At 43.7% G+C, this 16,809-nt stretch overlaps 1 protein-coding gene across 1 annotated transcript; it reads left to right on the plus strand.

Annotated features, from left to right (window-relative positions):
• The first annotated feature begins 428 nt into the window (after nucleotides 1-428).
• Nucleotides 429-15,677, plus strand: LOC115790700 (oxysterol-binding protein-related protein 11). Its single transcript, XM_030744604.1, has 13 exons — nucleotides 429-823; nucleotides 1,075-1,143; nucleotides 1,353-1,528; nucleotides 1,834-1,913; nucleotides 5,777-5,962; nucleotides 6,681-6,879; nucleotides 8,929-9,074; nucleotides 9,221-9,361; nucleotides 10,335-10,797; nucleotides 12,167-12,353; nucleotides 12,572-12,754; nucleotides 12,837-12,990; nucleotides 14,145-15,677. The coding sequence occupies exons 1-13, from the start codon at nucleotides 708-710 to the stop codon at nucleotides 14,199-14,201; spliced, it is 2,157 nt and encodes a 718-aa protein (XP_030600464.1). The 5' UTR covers nucleotides 429-707; the 3' UTR covers nucleotides 14,202-15,677.
• Nucleotides 15,678-16,809: the final 1,132 nt, after the last annotated feature.

Raw genomic sequence — 16,809 nt, forward strand, 5'->3', positions numbered from 1 at the left:
TATTAATCTACTTTTTTCAGCTACAACACAAGTATTATGTAAAGCTGCTTGTTCTTGCTATATAAAAAGTTTCAAAAGTTCTACTTTTTAATTAAATAATACCTACAGGTAAATAATTTTGTGCAGAATATGTTGACATAAAAATTATTTGTTCATTTTTTTTTTTTTTTGGTATTTATTAAACAAGCTATAATAAAATATAATAACATTATTTTATTAAAATACTAAATTTCCGGTCATTGTTAGTTAGGAATTTGACCCCCCTCCTTTTTTTTTGTTTTTTTTTTGCCTTTTATCCCTCCGTTAGTTCTTCTTCTCGAAAGTGCTGGGATAATTTTTTTCTGTTTATTATTAATTCGTTTTCTATTTTTTTTTTTAAAAAATTATAAATGAACGCGGAAACGCGCGTCTGTAAAGTGAGTCACATGACTGCTTCCCCAGACGAAGCCAGTAAATATCAGGCGAGCTAGCAGGCTGTTAGCTACTCCCAGCTTCAGCAGCGCAGACCATGTTTTTCCAGCCATTATCAGCCAGTTATCGCTCCAGCGTTTGTAGCCTGTGTGGCGATGCGTTTCCTTAAGCGATGAGCCCGCAGTAAGACAACCTCCGTCCTTTAAATCAAACCTGTAGCGACTTGGCTGGCTTCACGGGTTAGCTTACCGTTAGCAAGCAAGCCGCGTCCAGAGAAGGTGTCGTTGCTAGTGACTATGCAAGGGGAAACTGCGGCGATACGGATCACGGAAAACGAAGGCAAGCTGGATGTATATCCCCAGAACAGGACCCCGAGCTCGGGGAGAGCGAGTGCCAAAAGCTGGCAGTACAGGTGGGTGTTAGTTTGTCGTGCTAGCGGCTAATTTGACTGCTTTTAGGAGTTCTTTGTTTGCTTTCTCGGTTAAAGTATGTTTCAAAGTGTCTTGAAACCGCCAGTTTGGGTTTAAGTTCGTTATCAGGTTTGCAGGCTGAGTCACAGGAATTCTCTGTGATTGAGTTTCATGTTTACCTTGCTATGTTTATGGGTGTGTACTCGGTGCCAGTATAATTTTATGAGTTTCTCCTTTTACCTCATAATGCCAGTGACCACATGGAGAATATCGATGGATACCTGATGAAATACACCAACCTGGTAACGGGCTGGCAGTACAGGTGAGTGCTGATTCAAGTAATCTCAAGGAACTTTAAAGATGCGACCATGTTAGAAAGAAATTAGGTGTGTGTGTGTGTGTGTGTGTGTGTGTGTGTGTGTGTGTTATGTCTTGCCAAACTAAATTGTAAGGTGTGAAAATCAGGATCCAGCAGTGTAATGTAATTTAAGTCATGCCACGGTAGACTAAACCAGTCCTGGTTGTTTCCAGGTTCTTCGTCCTAAACAATGAAGCGGGCCTGCTGGAGTATTTTGTCAATGAGCAGTCGCGGCAGCAGAAGCCCCGTGGCATGCTCCCCCTGGCTGGGGCCGTCATCTCTCCGAGCGACGAGGACTCGCATACCTTCACCGTCAATGCCATCAGCGGGGAGCAGTACAAGCTCAGGGGTGAGTGTCTGCCCTAAATGCACACACACACTGGCAGTCATGAGTACTTAGTTAATTTGGGTGTAGCTGGTGCTTGTGGCGCCCCACTTTGAGCTCTCCACCTTATTGATGTCTCCATTTTTAAGCTCAGCTTTGCCCTCATTAACATCCATCTTGTTCATACAGTATTGATCTGGATGCTTTTCCATTATCTGCTGCCGGTGATGCTGAAGCACACAGGAATCAATGCTGAGTACGATTACCGTAGAGTTACTGTAACAAGGTCTTCTTTTTCTCGCGTGTGTGTGTGTGTGTGTGTGTCTCAGCCTCTGATGCCAAAGAGAGGCAGCACTGGGTCAGCAGGCTACAGATCTGCACGCAACACCACACAGAGGCCATGGGGAAGGTAAGACTGGGGAAGGAAGGTGACTTAAGTGACTCTGATTGTTGCACAGTTGTTGGTGTCAGACCAGCTGGTCTGAGTGTTTCAGAAACTGCTGATCTGCTGGGATTTTCTCCACACAGCCATCTCTAGGGTTCACAGAGAATGGTCTGAAGAAGAGAAAATATCCAGTGGGCAGCAGTTTTCTGGGTGAAAATGCACTGTTGATGTCAGAGGAGAATGGCCAGTCTGCTTTGAGCTGATGGGAATGAAACAGTAGCTCAAATAGTCATTTTACAACCAAGCCATGCAGAAGCGTATCTCTGAATGCACAGCATGTCAAACTTTGAAGCAGATGGGTTACAGCAGCAGAAGGCCACACCGGGTGCCGCTTCTCTCAGCTAAGAACAGGAAACTGAGGCTACAATTCACACAGGCTAATCAAAATTGCACATCAGAAGATTGGAAGAAGAAGAAAAAAAAAAAATCACCTGGTCTCATGAGTCTCAATTTCTGCTGCAACATTTCAGATGGTAGGGTCAGAATTTGGCGTAAACAACATGAAAGCATGGATCCATCTTGCCTTGTATCAATGGTTCAGGCTGCTGGTGGTGTAATGGTCTGGGGGAAATTTTCTTGGCTCACTTTGGACCTCACAGTATCAAATAAGCATCATTTAACCATCAAAGCCCCCTGAGTATTATTTCTGCTGACCATCTCCATCCCTTTATGACCACAGTGTATTCATCTTCTGATGGCTGCTTCCAGCAGGATAACACACAATGGCACGAAGCTCAGATAATCTCAAACTGGTTTCTTGAACATGACAGTGAGTGCTCTGCACTCAAATGGCCTCACATGTCACCAGATCTCAATCCAATAGACCACATTTGGGATGTTTTGGAATGGGAGATTCTCATCATGGATGTGCAGCTGACTAATCTGCAGCAACTGTGTGATGCTGTCATGTCAATATTAGGGATGCGGCGATCCGATATTCAGTATCGGTATCGGTCCGATACTGGCCTAAATTACTGGATCGGATATCGGAGAGAAATAAAAAATGTAATCCGATACATTAAATAACGTTTCGCTCACATTAGCTGCATTACAGTGCTCCGTCGTCTTCTTCTTCTTCTTCTTGTGGGTTTGCGGCTAACCAAACCAGCTTAGAGCTGCATTACCACCACCTACTGGATTGGAGTGGGGGATCAGGAGTTAGGAAAAAACCCTCCGCACATTCTATAAAGTTCTCCGTCGCTGCGACGGATTCCCTTGGACACTGAGCGATCATTGCTGACATGTTGTTCCGCCTCCACTGCTCTCTGTCTTGTTTGTGTGTTGTGCTCACTGTGCTGAGAATCAGCTGTTATTTTTTTTTTCTCTACTTCAGCTCCCGAACATACTGCTAGCGAGCGAGCGCAGCTATTAGCACTGGTGACCGTCCGGTACCGGAAGAACCCCTTCCCCGTCAAAATATTTTTGATACTTTAATCCCTGATTTGTGACTAAATATAGACCTACAGTAGAAACGTATTTAGGAGAATGCTTGTAAATATAAAGCATTACAAGATTACACTCACGCAGCCCCCAGTTTGTCAACATAAACACTGATGACAAAACAGTAGCAGTCAGCTGATTTACGAGCAGTCTGTCTGCACAAGCGGAAAGAGGCGGAGCCGGCGCGCTCAGATGGAGCAGAAGGAAATTTTTTTTCGTCTTTTTCGTCCCTGTAACCTCCATAAACCTTTACTGGGAAACAGCTGGAGGTCCTTCATCAACCAAGAAAAGAGAACTTTGTAGCTGCTCCATCCACCCTGTTTGTTTCACACAGGAAAAAACTACAGTACAGAAGTTAAAATATGCAGATGAACCGTTGAAAAAAAGTATTTCTTATCCAGTTATTTAGGTAATCAATATAAATAGAATAGTCAATTGCTAAAATAATCAATAGTTGCAGCCCTAATGAAATTTGCAACATACCATAAGCCAATGCATCACCGTCTCACACAGAAGCAACAGGATTCAGGTGATAGTTATTGTTGTAAGTAAAATTAATTTATATAACGTTTTTCACAGACAGAAAGGCACTATACAATAATTAAACACAATATCAACCCCCCACCCCCACCCCCAGAAAACACTATGTTGAAAACATAACATTACCATATTAAAAGAATAAAAATAAAGTCAGAAACCAGAAAGCCTGGTTAAACAGAAAAGTTTTCAACTATTTTTTAAATGATGCCACAGAGACAGCTAAATGGAGCTGGAGTGGTAAACAGTTCCAGAGCTTTGGTGCCACTGCCTAAAAAGCTCTGTCCAGTGAGAGACTGTTGACTTCTTTTTTTAAAATTTTTTTTAATGTTTTTAAATGCCTGGATAAATTTTAAATATCGGATTTATATCGGTATCGGCCGATATCCAAATTTAAAAGATCGGTATCGGTATCGGACATAAAAAAGTGGTATCGTGCCATCCCTAGTCAATATGGAACAAAATATCTGAGGAATGGTTCGAGCACCTTGTTGAATCTGTGCCATGAAGAATTAAAGCAGCTCTGAGGGCAAAAGTAGGTCCAACCCGGAACTAGCAAGGTGTACCCAATAATAAAGTTGCTGGTGGGTATATATGAAAAGGGTCCCATTGGGTCCCTGCTTTTTCTGCATGAAATTAAGCTAAAGTTTGCCTCATGTACATTTGTCTGTAAACAGTGAGGACTTGGCAGAAAGCATATTTCCAACCTAACCTTGTGGAAAAACCCATCATCTAATAGAATAAAAACTAAAGCCATGTAGGTGCCTTGATGCATGAAATGTTTTTTTACTTTCGTGTCCCAGATTTGCTGGTTGTTTTTGATGTATTAGGCCTGCAGCGAGAAGCAAGGCCTTAAATTCAGAGATGCTGACTGTAACAAACAAGACAAACTGGATCCCTCCACACACTGGCTTCAAACAAGTTAACAAATATGTAGCAAAGTCTGGTCTTTATGGATCTGTGAATGCTTTCCCTGTAAGACTCCATCATTATCACAAACTTGCTGGCATTCCAGATCAGTAGTGCAAAATAAATGTCTGGTTAGAGATATAATATCACCACATTTGCAAGTTTTATACCATGTAAGACCCTGAAACTTACCTTGATAGGAAACGCGTACTCCAGAGACGACAATTCATTCAATCTGATCTGTCTCTTTAAAGCCTCGTAAAACCTAAACAGCTGCATTTTACTTATCATTTTTGAAAGTAATCATTTTTCATTACATTTCTGTTCTGATGACCTGTGCCACAAAAAGACTGAGTTGTTTCCAGTTTTGTTTTGCCCGCAGAAGGCTCGTGCTGCTGCACACCTTTAGGCTCAAATGCCCCTTAAATGACTGCTAATGTGTCAATAAGTGTTCAGCAGTGACGCAGCAGGACATTATTTTTGTATTATTACTGTTATGCTTTTTTATGGCTTCATCATCAAAATAAAACCAATGACTCATGTGAGCAGATGTGAGCTGGAGGGCTTTCAGTTTCCTGTTTTCCTTCCACATGGTACCAAAGGAGGCAGTGCAACGGAGGTAGAGGCCCAGCAGGGAAGGGAACAGAAGTCAGGGAAATATCAGTGTTGGTGTAAAGAAATATCAGGTTCTAGCCTGTGTTCAAGTGCACTGATCATTAGTATTGATCTGGGTGTTGATCTCTGTGGGGTGCAGCCCACAGCCCGTTTTAGTGGACTGGAGATGTGCAAGTTCAGAAAAGGAAAAAAACAAAGGCTATATTTAAAAAAAAAAAAAAAAAACACATCAAAGTTTTATTATTGAATGGCGATGGTTTTATTGGTGTGACTGATCTTTCAGCGCTAACCCACAGACGTAATGACTGCCTTTCTTCATTCTTCAGAGTCACCCCCCGCCAAAGTCCCGCAGCTACTCTGTGGCGTCTCAGGGCAGCGGCAGCTCCCCCATGTCCATGCGGCAGCCCGGCCAAAACGCCACCTCTTTGTTCGGCTGGTCGCAGGTCAAAGGCTCGTCGGTCTACTCCAGCAAGAGGTCCCTGCTGCCCGACCACCTGGGGGACGCAAGAGAGGTACATTTGGATTTGAACCAATCAGCGTACACTTTGATTTTGATCTGTCATCGGGAACTTTTAGCAAAGATGCAAGCAGTGAGGACTAATTCTAAGGAATAATGATGACTAGCTACATTTCATGACTTGATATGATGATAAAATTATCCTTAAGGCACCACTATGCCTGGAGAAGAAGTAAATGAGCAGATGAGGAACAAGGCTGGCTGTCTGCTCACTACAGTGTTTCATTAATGTTTAAACTGGAGGTGAAGTACAAGGAAAAAGTACAAGAAACATTTAGTTCGTACAGGGCGCACAGTGGTAAATGTGAAATATTTAAGAGCTGGTTTAGTTTAGAGTAGGCCGTTAGCTGAGATTTGTTGAGTCATGAACTTTAATCGTCTGACTTGATTTTAATGCTGCAGATTATCCACAAGGGGGCGCTCTTATGTTTCTTTAACTTCAGTGTAATACAGCAGGGGTTTTTTGTTCTGATCAGCTGCCAGAAAACAACAAAAACAACAAGGTGCAAATATATTTCCGCTTGAATGAATCAGAACATGATAGTTACTTAATATTATTCGCTTTTGCTTTTAGTTTATGATAGAGCACCCATGAAAAGAGAAGTCAGGTTAAACTGTCAGGCTTAATTCAGTAATAATCAGCAAGTTGATCACAGTCCAGTGAGACCATACACTTATTAAAAATAACCACAACATTGTTGTTTTATCTCCAGATGATGAGCCAGGCTCAGGGCCAGCATAAAGACCTGATCCAGGGCATCGAAGGCCTGCCTGCAACCCCTGGCCTCTCCCCTCTAGACCAGGACCTGCTGATGCTCAAGGCCACATCCATGGCCACCATGAACTGCCTCAATGAGTGCCTGCAGATCCTCCACCTGCAGCAGGTGGCCCGACAGAGGAGCTCCCTGGGAGGTACGTGGAGAGGATGTATATAGAGGGTGTCTTGATGTAGTGAGTTGTTCTACCCTTGGACTCTGTCGATTAAGTGGTGTCTGGCTGATTATTGGCGGAGAGAGCCTTTGGTCAACAAGAGCTTTTTTTTTCCCCTACTTGAACCTGTGGCAGCGCTTTTAGTGTCCTTCACCCGGTCTGCTTTTGGCAGCACTCAACTGAGTAACTGGTTGTAATTTGTCTAAAAAAGAGGAGAGGTGGACAGATTAGTCTTTAGGATGGCAACGTGCCTCAGTTTATTTAGTTGCGCTACATTGTGTAGTACTTTACACATTCATCTAATGAGCGAAAGATCCCTGGTTCAATCCCGGGAGGAGACACGAATCCCTTTGGGGTTTTGTCAGGAAGAGAATCCGGCATTTAATAAATAATTAAACCTGCAGAGCTACCCGCTGTGGTGAGCCCTTGTTAATAAGGAAGTAGCTAAGGGACATTCAGGGTGACGCCACTAATCTGATGGTACAGCTTTGACAGTCTAATGGTCCATTCACATCAAACGCAGAGTGAAGTTTCACCTCATGTGAATGCAGTCATGTTGGAAACCCACCAATATTTACCCCAAACAGTCGGACGGACAAAGGGGAGTACAGCCGATAGCTGGAATCATGTTACAGTAACATATTTATTGATCTTACCGCGACCAGTTTTGGATAGAGGCAGAAAAAAAAACAGGAGAGAAGTTGAACTATTCTGCTCTGGCAAACTGGCAAGAAGTGAAGTAAATGTATTTATTTGCAGAAGTTGAAATATCTAATCTCACACTAACGTGGATTCCTCTCCTCTTCTCCTTTTCGCCTCCCTACGTCTCATCAGTTCGCTTCACTGCATGTAACCACACCATGTGTAGGCTAAGGTTTGCGCTTTGTGTGAGCGCACAATAAGACTGCTAAAGCAGCAAATCACAGAAAATGAAGGGACCTGCTTAATAAGGGAAGAAAAAACAAGAACAACTGTTGAATTTCCTTTTTGTGTGTGTGTGTGTGTGTGTGTGTGTGTGTGTGTGTGTGTGTGTGTGTGTGTGTTGCTGACACTAGCTCTTTATCACTCTTTATCATGCTTCACGTGGTCATCCCCCCCCAGTGCATTATGGTCAAAATCACCACCTACTTTGGCACTGAGTCCTCACTAAACACTCTGCCCTTCCCCACTACCTCCAACTCTGATTTAATTTATTAGTTTTTCTTATAAATTCTACATAAACTTGAACCGAACCCCAAGTTTAGTGAATGCATGATTTTTTTTTTTTTTTTTTTTAATTAGAGTTAAATACAAATCATAGGTTTGCTCAGGCAGGTCGGCAGCCAGTCTAGACAAACTGTTTGGCCGGACAGTGGAATTATTTTGCATTATTGATGGGGGCAGCTGGACCCATTCTCGCCACCTGTCGTGCAGGTAATTAGATCTCAGATGATTAAATAACCATCTGCAGCACCTTGAGGGCAGCTTTGTTTTAAGCTTCACATTTAAAAATCATACAGCAAAGGGAAAGAGAGCAGCTTAAGACTCGCTGATCGCTTTCTGCTCTGGATCGTTTGAAATGGGAAAATCCGTCCCACTATTTCCACAGCAGATCTCATTACTCGATATATATATTTCATCAGGTCGGACTCGCCGCAACAGCCAATCAGATTATGTCGTCCGGCACACAAGGTGAATTTGAATGAGATCTGTCCTCTGCTATACATACATGGGGGGGGGGGGGGGCTCATGCCATACTGAGAGGGTTTAGCCAATCAGAGGATGGGGATGCTTCCTGTCGGCGGGGCCAAAGTATCCTGATACCTGGCTCCACGGAGGAGTTGGGTTGCACTCTTTTGGTCGAGGGCAGCTCTCTCAGGAATAGAAGTTCTGCCCAGTCAGCTGCCGGGTGATTGCGGGGTGCTGTGTGGCGAATGGTGGGCCGAGTCTAGAGCTACGTGTGAGTGTCAGGGCGCCTCGGTAGGGAGGGAGGGAGGGGTAGTACCATGAGTACCTCTGAACCTGCACCTGTGCACTCCCCGTCAACTGCAGGACCCACCATAGAGTGGCTGGCGCCCAAACTGCCCGACATCCTGAAGAACGGTGGCAGCTCCCTGGGCAGCTTCGTGACGGGGGAGGGCCCGCTGGAGGGGAGCCGCTTGGAGCTCAGCACCCCTGAATCCTGCAACTTCTCTGGGGTAAGAACAGGAGAAAGGCACCTAGAGAAAGCAGCAGTTATCTGTGCTGAAGAATTTTCTACCATGATTTAGCAGTTTTCTATTAATGCTCTGTAAGCCAGCCTTGTTTTAAAATGTCTTTAATGTCCCCCCCTCTCCTTTCACAGGAGCAGGAAGACATAGATGCAGAGGATGAGCTGGAGGACTTCTTCACCGACAAGGAGGAGGACCTGGGTGCTGTGGAGGAAGAGCGCAGCGTCATCCTACACCTGCTGTCGCAGCTGAAGCTGGGCATGGACCTCACGCGGGTAGGTCGAGTTCCCATCAGCACAGCCGCCCGTCTGAGACGCAAACACAAACAAGTCTTTGCTGTAACAGAGGAGGAATTCACAGAGCCAGAGAACTTTTCTGTATCAATAAACGCAGAGTTTAAAACACTTTGTGTCACAATCCTGCTCAAAAAAAAAAAACCTCAAACTGTGAAACAGATGTGACTCAAAAAAGATGAGCATCAGCCACTGCAGCCAGCGTGTTATCCAGAGTTGTCTACAGAGAGCCTCATCTTTTACAGCTGTCACAGCACAGCCCTCTGTTCCCAGAGAGTCTGTGTGATCCAAGTTGCTTACTGCTTATCTTCAGTGCTCGTGTTTCCTTTAATTCAAGTAATATTTCAATATTGACATCATATAGATACAGATCGGGTGTTCTATTGAAAAGGGAAGAAGTTAGGATAATACAAATGAACTTTGTGCCAGTGTGTGGCATAAAGTAGTTCAAACAATGAAAGTAGATCTGCTCTTTTGGACAAACTATTAAGATTTTTTTTTTTTTTTTTTTTAAAGGAAAAAGAAAACTCACATCAGCCAATCTATACATCGTCAATGATGTAACTGATTAGGCCAGTATCATCCATAAAGAAGGTAGTTTGCATTGTTTAAAAACATATTTTAAGGCTCAAAATTAGGATTAGGAGTCACAGATTGAAATAAGCTCTTCATGCTTTGTAATTAGTAGTCAAGGTCAGATGCTTAAAAACACCCTGACTCGAGGCCTGCACTGACACACTATCTTTCAGTGTCAGTTTGCTCTCGTAGCTGGATATCCTCCTCTTGGGTTTCTGATTTATCTCACGGATTCACTGGTTTACCTCAGAGGGAAATCGAGCAAACACTGTGACCCCTTAGGTCACGTCCTTTTGTCACTTGCTCATTTTTACTAACAATTTATGCGACAGGTTTCTGCTTAAACTGAGCTATTTTTGCACATCCACTGTCTTTCTAGGTGGTCCTCCCCACCTTCATCCTAGAGAAGCGCTCTCTGCTGGAGATGTACGCAGACTTCATGTCCCATCCGGACCTCTTTATGGCCATCACAGACGGCAGCAGTCCAGAGGACCGCATGGTCCGGTTTGTGGAGTACTACCTCACCTCCTTTCACGAGGGCCGCAAGGGTGCCATTGCCAAAAAGCCCTACAACCCCATCATCGGAGAGACCTTCCACTGCTCCTGGAAGGTACCCAAGAAACCAGACGCCTCCAAGGAGCCTTCGCAGGGAAGCCCCGACTCTGCCACTACCGGCGAGGACTCCTACCAAGTGCGCTTTGTGGCGGAGCAGGTTTCCCATCATCCCCCTGTGTCTGGTTTCTACGCTGAATGTCAGGAGAGGCGGATGTGTGTGAACACACATGTGTGGACCAAGAGCAAGTTCATGGGGATGTCCATTGGAGTGTCGATGGTAGGGGAAGGTGAGGCAGCTTGCTTTTTGAATTTCTGTTCTGCAGGGATGACAGCAGGGGTTAGATGCACCGGAAACACTGGCAGTTTTTACGCATATAGAGGCATGATGCAGGAGGCCCACTCGCCAGCTGTTAGTGCAACAGGGAGTTAGCTGCACTATCCTCACATTCACGCAGACTTTGCACGAGGAAGCCAGCAAGTGTTGGCCATTTATCGTCTGATCCGACTGCTCCTCATTTTCAGCCTCAGGTGCTCCTCGATCGGATGTCTAGAAAAGTTCAGGGGAAACACGAGCTATTTTCACACATGAACCTGAGACAGTGTCAGGAGAGTCAGGTTGGCTTCTTATCTAAACTTCTCACATGTAGCACAAAGAAAAAGGTAGCTCAGGCATGTTTTCACTGCTGGAAATAATCTGGTTTAATCGAGAGTGCTGCCTGGGTGGAGCGTACAGAGTTCACTGGCAAGCTACCTGCATTGTTCACACATTGATATCAGACAACATTTGGACTTTGTGCTGTGGAGCTGGCAAGTTATATATTTTACTATCAAATCCCACAGCAGCGCAGTTCCTTTCTCACATGCCACTTCCTTATGATGTGTCAAATCTCAAGGCTGCAGCACATGTGCTGAAGCATCTTTTCATACAGAGCTGTAAGCAGCAGTAGCAGTGAGATGCCCTCTGAACTCCCTTATTCCTCAGTTTGGTTTTAGTTACATCTTAACAAAGGAAAATAAACTTCATCTTTGATCAGAAAAAAACTCTTTGTACACATCTGTTTAAATTACATTTACCCAGCTAAGAATAAATATTACAGTAAATGGATACCCTTATCAAGGAATAGGAGTATGTCTCTGGTCTACGTTAAGTTACATACCCACAGTTCAAATAGACACACATGCATGAATGAATCCCACTGAAGACAACTCAGGTTATCTCCTCTTTTCCCTCCTCTGTGCCCGTTTCACTGCTAGCTCAGCTCCCTGTGTATATCTCCTCACTTCACATACTGAGCAGAGCAAACAAGGTGAAACAGAGAGAACAGGAGAAAAACAGTCATAAAAGATGTCGAAACTAGAACTGAGTAAATGTACATAAATGTGGTAAATAACTTAAAATAACTGGATGATGTGCAGTTTATGCAGCCATCTTTGTACCTGCAATGAGCTCATATCAGCCAGTATATGTCTTCCTCCTGGCAGCAAGGACAGAACTCACAGTATCTCTTTTCAGAGAGAACTTCAGTAACTATCATTTTTGCTGATAACCTCAACATTTTTTGTAGTGAATTTGTTTGTATTGTTTTATGATCGCACAAGTGTCGCACTGTCACCAAAATCCTGTAACTAATATTTCTGTCGTATTTGTTCTTCCAGGCTGTCTGTATTTGCTGGAGCACGATGAGGAGTACACCTTCACGCTGCCCTGCGCCTACGCCCGCTCCATCCTCACCGTTCCCTGGGTGGAACTTGGTGGTAAAGTCACCATTAACTGCGCCAAGTCGGGTTACTCTGCAGTCATCACTTTCCAGACTAAACCATTTTATGGGGGCAAATTACACAAGTAAGTCTCCGTGTTTATGTCCACAACAGGTCTTGGAAAGAAAATGTATTGTCTGATTTTCCTTAAACCTTCATAATAACAATAAGGATGGTTTAACAGTTCTTTAAATGAAGTGTCCCAAAAAAAAGGGTGATCACATCTATACAAAACGTCAGGATTGCACATAAATCAAATAATTGCATATGTGTATTAATTTGTTCCTCCTTCGACACATGTAGAGTAACAGCGGAGGTGAAGCACAACCTCACCAATGTGGTGGTGTGCCGCGTGCAAGGCGAGTGGAACGGCGTTTTGGAGTTCAGCTTCACCAACGGGGAGACAAGGGTGGTCGACGTCACCAGGCTGCCTGTGACAAGGAAAAACGTGCGGCCGATCGAGAAGCAAGGACCGACTGAATCCAGGTCAGGGGAAGTTTTAAGATCGAGTGCACTGGGGCTTCTGTGTATTTAATGCTTCATGCTGAAGTGTTTCGATGCTTCTCAGGCGCCTGTGGCAGCACGTGACTGAGGCTTTACGGCAGAAAGACATCGAGAAAGCCACCGAGCACAAGCGGGTCCTCGAGGAGAGGCAACGGACAGAAGAGAGGCACCGCGCCGAGACTGAAACCCCCTGGAGGACTAGATACTTTGACAGAGAGGTGAGCAGAGACTCTGCCGAGGTTTGCCAACACAGCAGACGGTACTTTGTGCAAAGGAAGTCATCAAAAAGAAAGGGTTGGGTAGGTTGGTGGAGAGAAGGGAAAAGGCCCAGTCACACAAGCATACAGACATGTCACAACCTCCTGGCAGCCACTGGTCGCTAGGGAGAAATGTGTATTTCTTGATGCCAGCCACCTAGTGAATGAAAATTTGAATTTCAGTTGTTAAGCGGTTGCCACAGGGTCTCCGACTGGTCTTTAGGCCTGTGCGACTGTGGCTTAAATGAAGCACCCATTAAGTTTTAGTGCAGATGTGGATCACTTAAAATTCCAGGATTGAGGTCCGGCCTTGGCAGAGGTTCACATTCTCTAAGAGCCCTTCATCCTTGTGTATTACCTCCACCAAGGAGACAGTGTGACTGGTTCAGTTTGTCTGTTTGGTAGTTAATTTATCAGCAGTTCTTTAAAGTGGATGAAAACGTTGCCTGATGTGGGACACCTTAAAAGTGACTAACGTCTGGAATTGATTGCAAGATGGAGTAAAATTAGACATTTCCCCATTATATCTTGCTTATGAGTTTAAAATTGGGAGATGTCATCTTGATGTTCTCAAAAAGATAGAACAAGCTAATCCAGATCCAGATGTCCCTCCTGGATCCAAGGACTCATGAGTGGTTTAGAGGAAAATTTCCACCTTTAAGTCTTTGGCTGCAGTTGGCACGATTCACATGAAAAGCAAAGTTTATAAGGTCTCATATACAAAAAATATTAGAATTACATGAATGCCTTCAAATGTCTGCTTCATAATTTGTGTCTCCTGCTCAAGTGTCTCGATTTAAAAGTATTCTCGTGTTCTTGGCTTTTTTTAATTTTAATTTTAATAACTTCCAGAGAAAATGGGTCATTTTAATGGGAAGCACTTGGCAGAGGAGTTTTCAGTGCTTGTCGATACATTAATTTAATGTCTGCTCTTCAGCAATTTTTTTTTTTTTTTTTAATCCAGCATCAAATCAGATACTTTGCAGACTTAACTAAACAGCCTCATGTTTTGTCTGACTGTATCACAGTTATGCTAACTCTCTGCAGACACTTAATTACACTCATATACGATACCACACTGACTGTCTCTTCTCCTCCTCCTCTTCCTCCTCCAGGGCGAAGGCTGGATTTATCACAAGCCACTTTGGAAAAACTCTGCATTCAAATCCTAGTCTCTTCAGCCCCCTATCTTGGATGTTGATATTGTATATTCAGGAATGTGTGTGTGAGTGTGTCCACGTGCGAATGTGTGTCTGTGTGCACACGCATGCGACTGATGGTTATGAAAAGAAAAGCATGACCTGCACTGACGTACAGACGAATGCGACCCCGGGGGGGAGAAGGACAGAGACGGCATGGCCGAAGGTGTCCTCGAATCTCATGATGTTCAGGAAGCCTCCGAGTACAAGCTTTTGTACTGCTGATTAGTTTCTTTTCTTTCTTTTTTTTTATAATCCAATGTCAGTGAAAACATTCTTGTACAGGTAATGGTACTCTATTTACACCGCCTTAAGATGATCTGGTGAATGATGCTCTGTTTGGACTCGAATGATCTGCATAGACGTGGTTTCTTCTTTTTAAGCTGTGGTTTTCCCCGAGGGTAAAGCAAATTTTGATGAATTCCTTCTTTAAATAAGAGAGAAAACCCCAAATAATTGGATCAAATGCCTCATAATGTGGATTCTGTGTATTTGAGGTGATAAAAGAGAAGTCATTCCCTCTGTTACTGAATGTATTTACATGCATGTGGTATTTTGAACTGGGCAGTACAGGAGCATTTGGTGGATGCCTCTCAGAGTAATTATTAAATAGTAATTTAATGAATATATATATAAAACAGCACACTAAACCGTGCTTATGTTAACTTTGTGGACTTTGGATTGATGGATGTAAAGAAAAATGCTCAAAAGTATTTTAGATCCAAAAAGAATCCAATCTGAATACTGAATTCACACACTGTTTACTATAGACTGCACTGCACTTACTCTTTACTCTGCTCATTTATCAGGGTTAATTTATCTCATTATTTCCAAGGTAAGGTCCTAGGCGCACAGGCCTAGAGACCTGTTGGTAACCACCAATCACTGGGGAAAAATGAGTATTCCCCCACCAACTGGCAAGTTGTAACAGGTGGTTGCTGGCGGTTGCAAGGTGAAATCGGTTGCAAAGAGGTTGCACTAGAAACCTCTTGCATTTGCTTTGGTTGCTGTGGTTGCATGTAGTTTGCGTGAACGATGGCGACTTGTCTGCAAATACTCTGAGCCAAAGTGAAACTATGAACGCAAATGCAAACCTGAAATGGAGACTGTTCACCTTCAAAGTAAAAGTGTGTCTGACCACTGAAAACATGTTTCCAAAAAGTTAACAAACAAGAAAAAGTGTATTCCCCAGCTGGTTGGCAAGTGGTTGCTGGCAGTTGCAAGCTGAAATCGTCTCAGAGTTTTGGGTTAGGTACTACACCAAACAACACCTTGCAATTGCTTTGGTTGCTAGCAGGTTTGCAATGGAAGACACCGACTTGTCTACAAACACTTTCTGAGCAGGAGTGAATCCCAAGAGTTTGACGCAAACTGGAAATGGAGGTCTTTGGTGTAGCACCTAACCCAAAACTCTTTGAGACAATTTCAGCTTGCAACTGCCAGCAACCACTTGCTAACCAGCTGGGGAATACCCTTTTTCTTGTTTGTTTTTCTTGGGGAGTTTTTTGTTTGTTTTTTAGGGGTCCCCCCCCCCCCCCGTGACCAGAAAAGGGGGCGGGGTCTCTAGGCCTGCACGACAGAAGCCTAAGACAACCTTGGTGGCGTCATTATAATTTTATTAGGGTTATTTTTCATGCTAAAAACTCAAAGTTAAAAACTTGAAGCTGCACTTTAAGCTGTAGGGCAATGTATCCTATTTTGATTGGTAGAACTCTCCAGTAACTCCAAATTGCCGCTGTATTAATCGAGGAAGCGTGTGCATGTGCACCCTCTGATGGATTTGGTACGGTCACTGCTTCCACGGGTCTGCATTTGGGTGGACTTCCAAGAATTAGAAGAGGAATAACTACTCACCTGTGGTCGCTGCAGTAGTCTGCTAGCTACGCCACTGCTGAACACACATTCTGAAAACACGTACAATTTTGTGGGTGTTTTAGTGTAAAACTAAACTGTACCAGCAAGACAAAAGGCCAAAGTGAATAAATCAGATGGGAGACATCTTGCAGCCTCTAAGTGACCAAACGGCTGGGGGTAATATAAGCTGTTAAATGATCAGGGGGCATAATCTGTAATGTGCGGCTAGCTTGCCTAGCATGGGCTCCGGGATGGCTTGTTTTGTTACTTGGAATAGTGACTTATACGGCGATGCTTTGTGCCACATCCTTACATACTTAACAGCTCCAGAGGGGTGTACTGCAAAGCAAGTTCAACATAACCAGGCTTTCTTTGTGTTAGCTGGCTAAGTAGATAATCTCAGCAGCGGTGAGCTTCATTTATAAGCCCAGGCCTTTTGCATTAGGACCTTCCAGCTTTATTTGAAAAGAAACTAGAACCCAACTGATACATGAGTTCTAAGACCAATGCGATATTTGGTGATTTTTAAAACTGCAGTATTTTCTTTCAGATGCATGAAACGCAGACAGGTTTCTCCACCATTTATTGTGTAGTTATTCATGAGTCCTTACTAAGATAATATGATGGCGCAGTTTAAAAATCTTGTTTTATTGGCACGTCTAATGTTGTGGATTACGCGTTTACGCCCTACTCGACTCAGATCCGCTGTTTATTTGTGGCTTGGAAC

The sequence above is a fragment of the Archocentrus centrarchus genome, chromosome 2 (assembly GCF_007364275.1).
Source record: "Archocentrus centrarchus isolate MPI-CPG fArcCen1 chromosome 2, fArcCen1, whole genome shotgun sequence".
NCBI classification, from domain to species: Eukaryota; Metazoa; Chordata; class Actinopteri; order Cichliformes; family Cichlidae; genus Archocentrus; species Archocentrus centrarchus.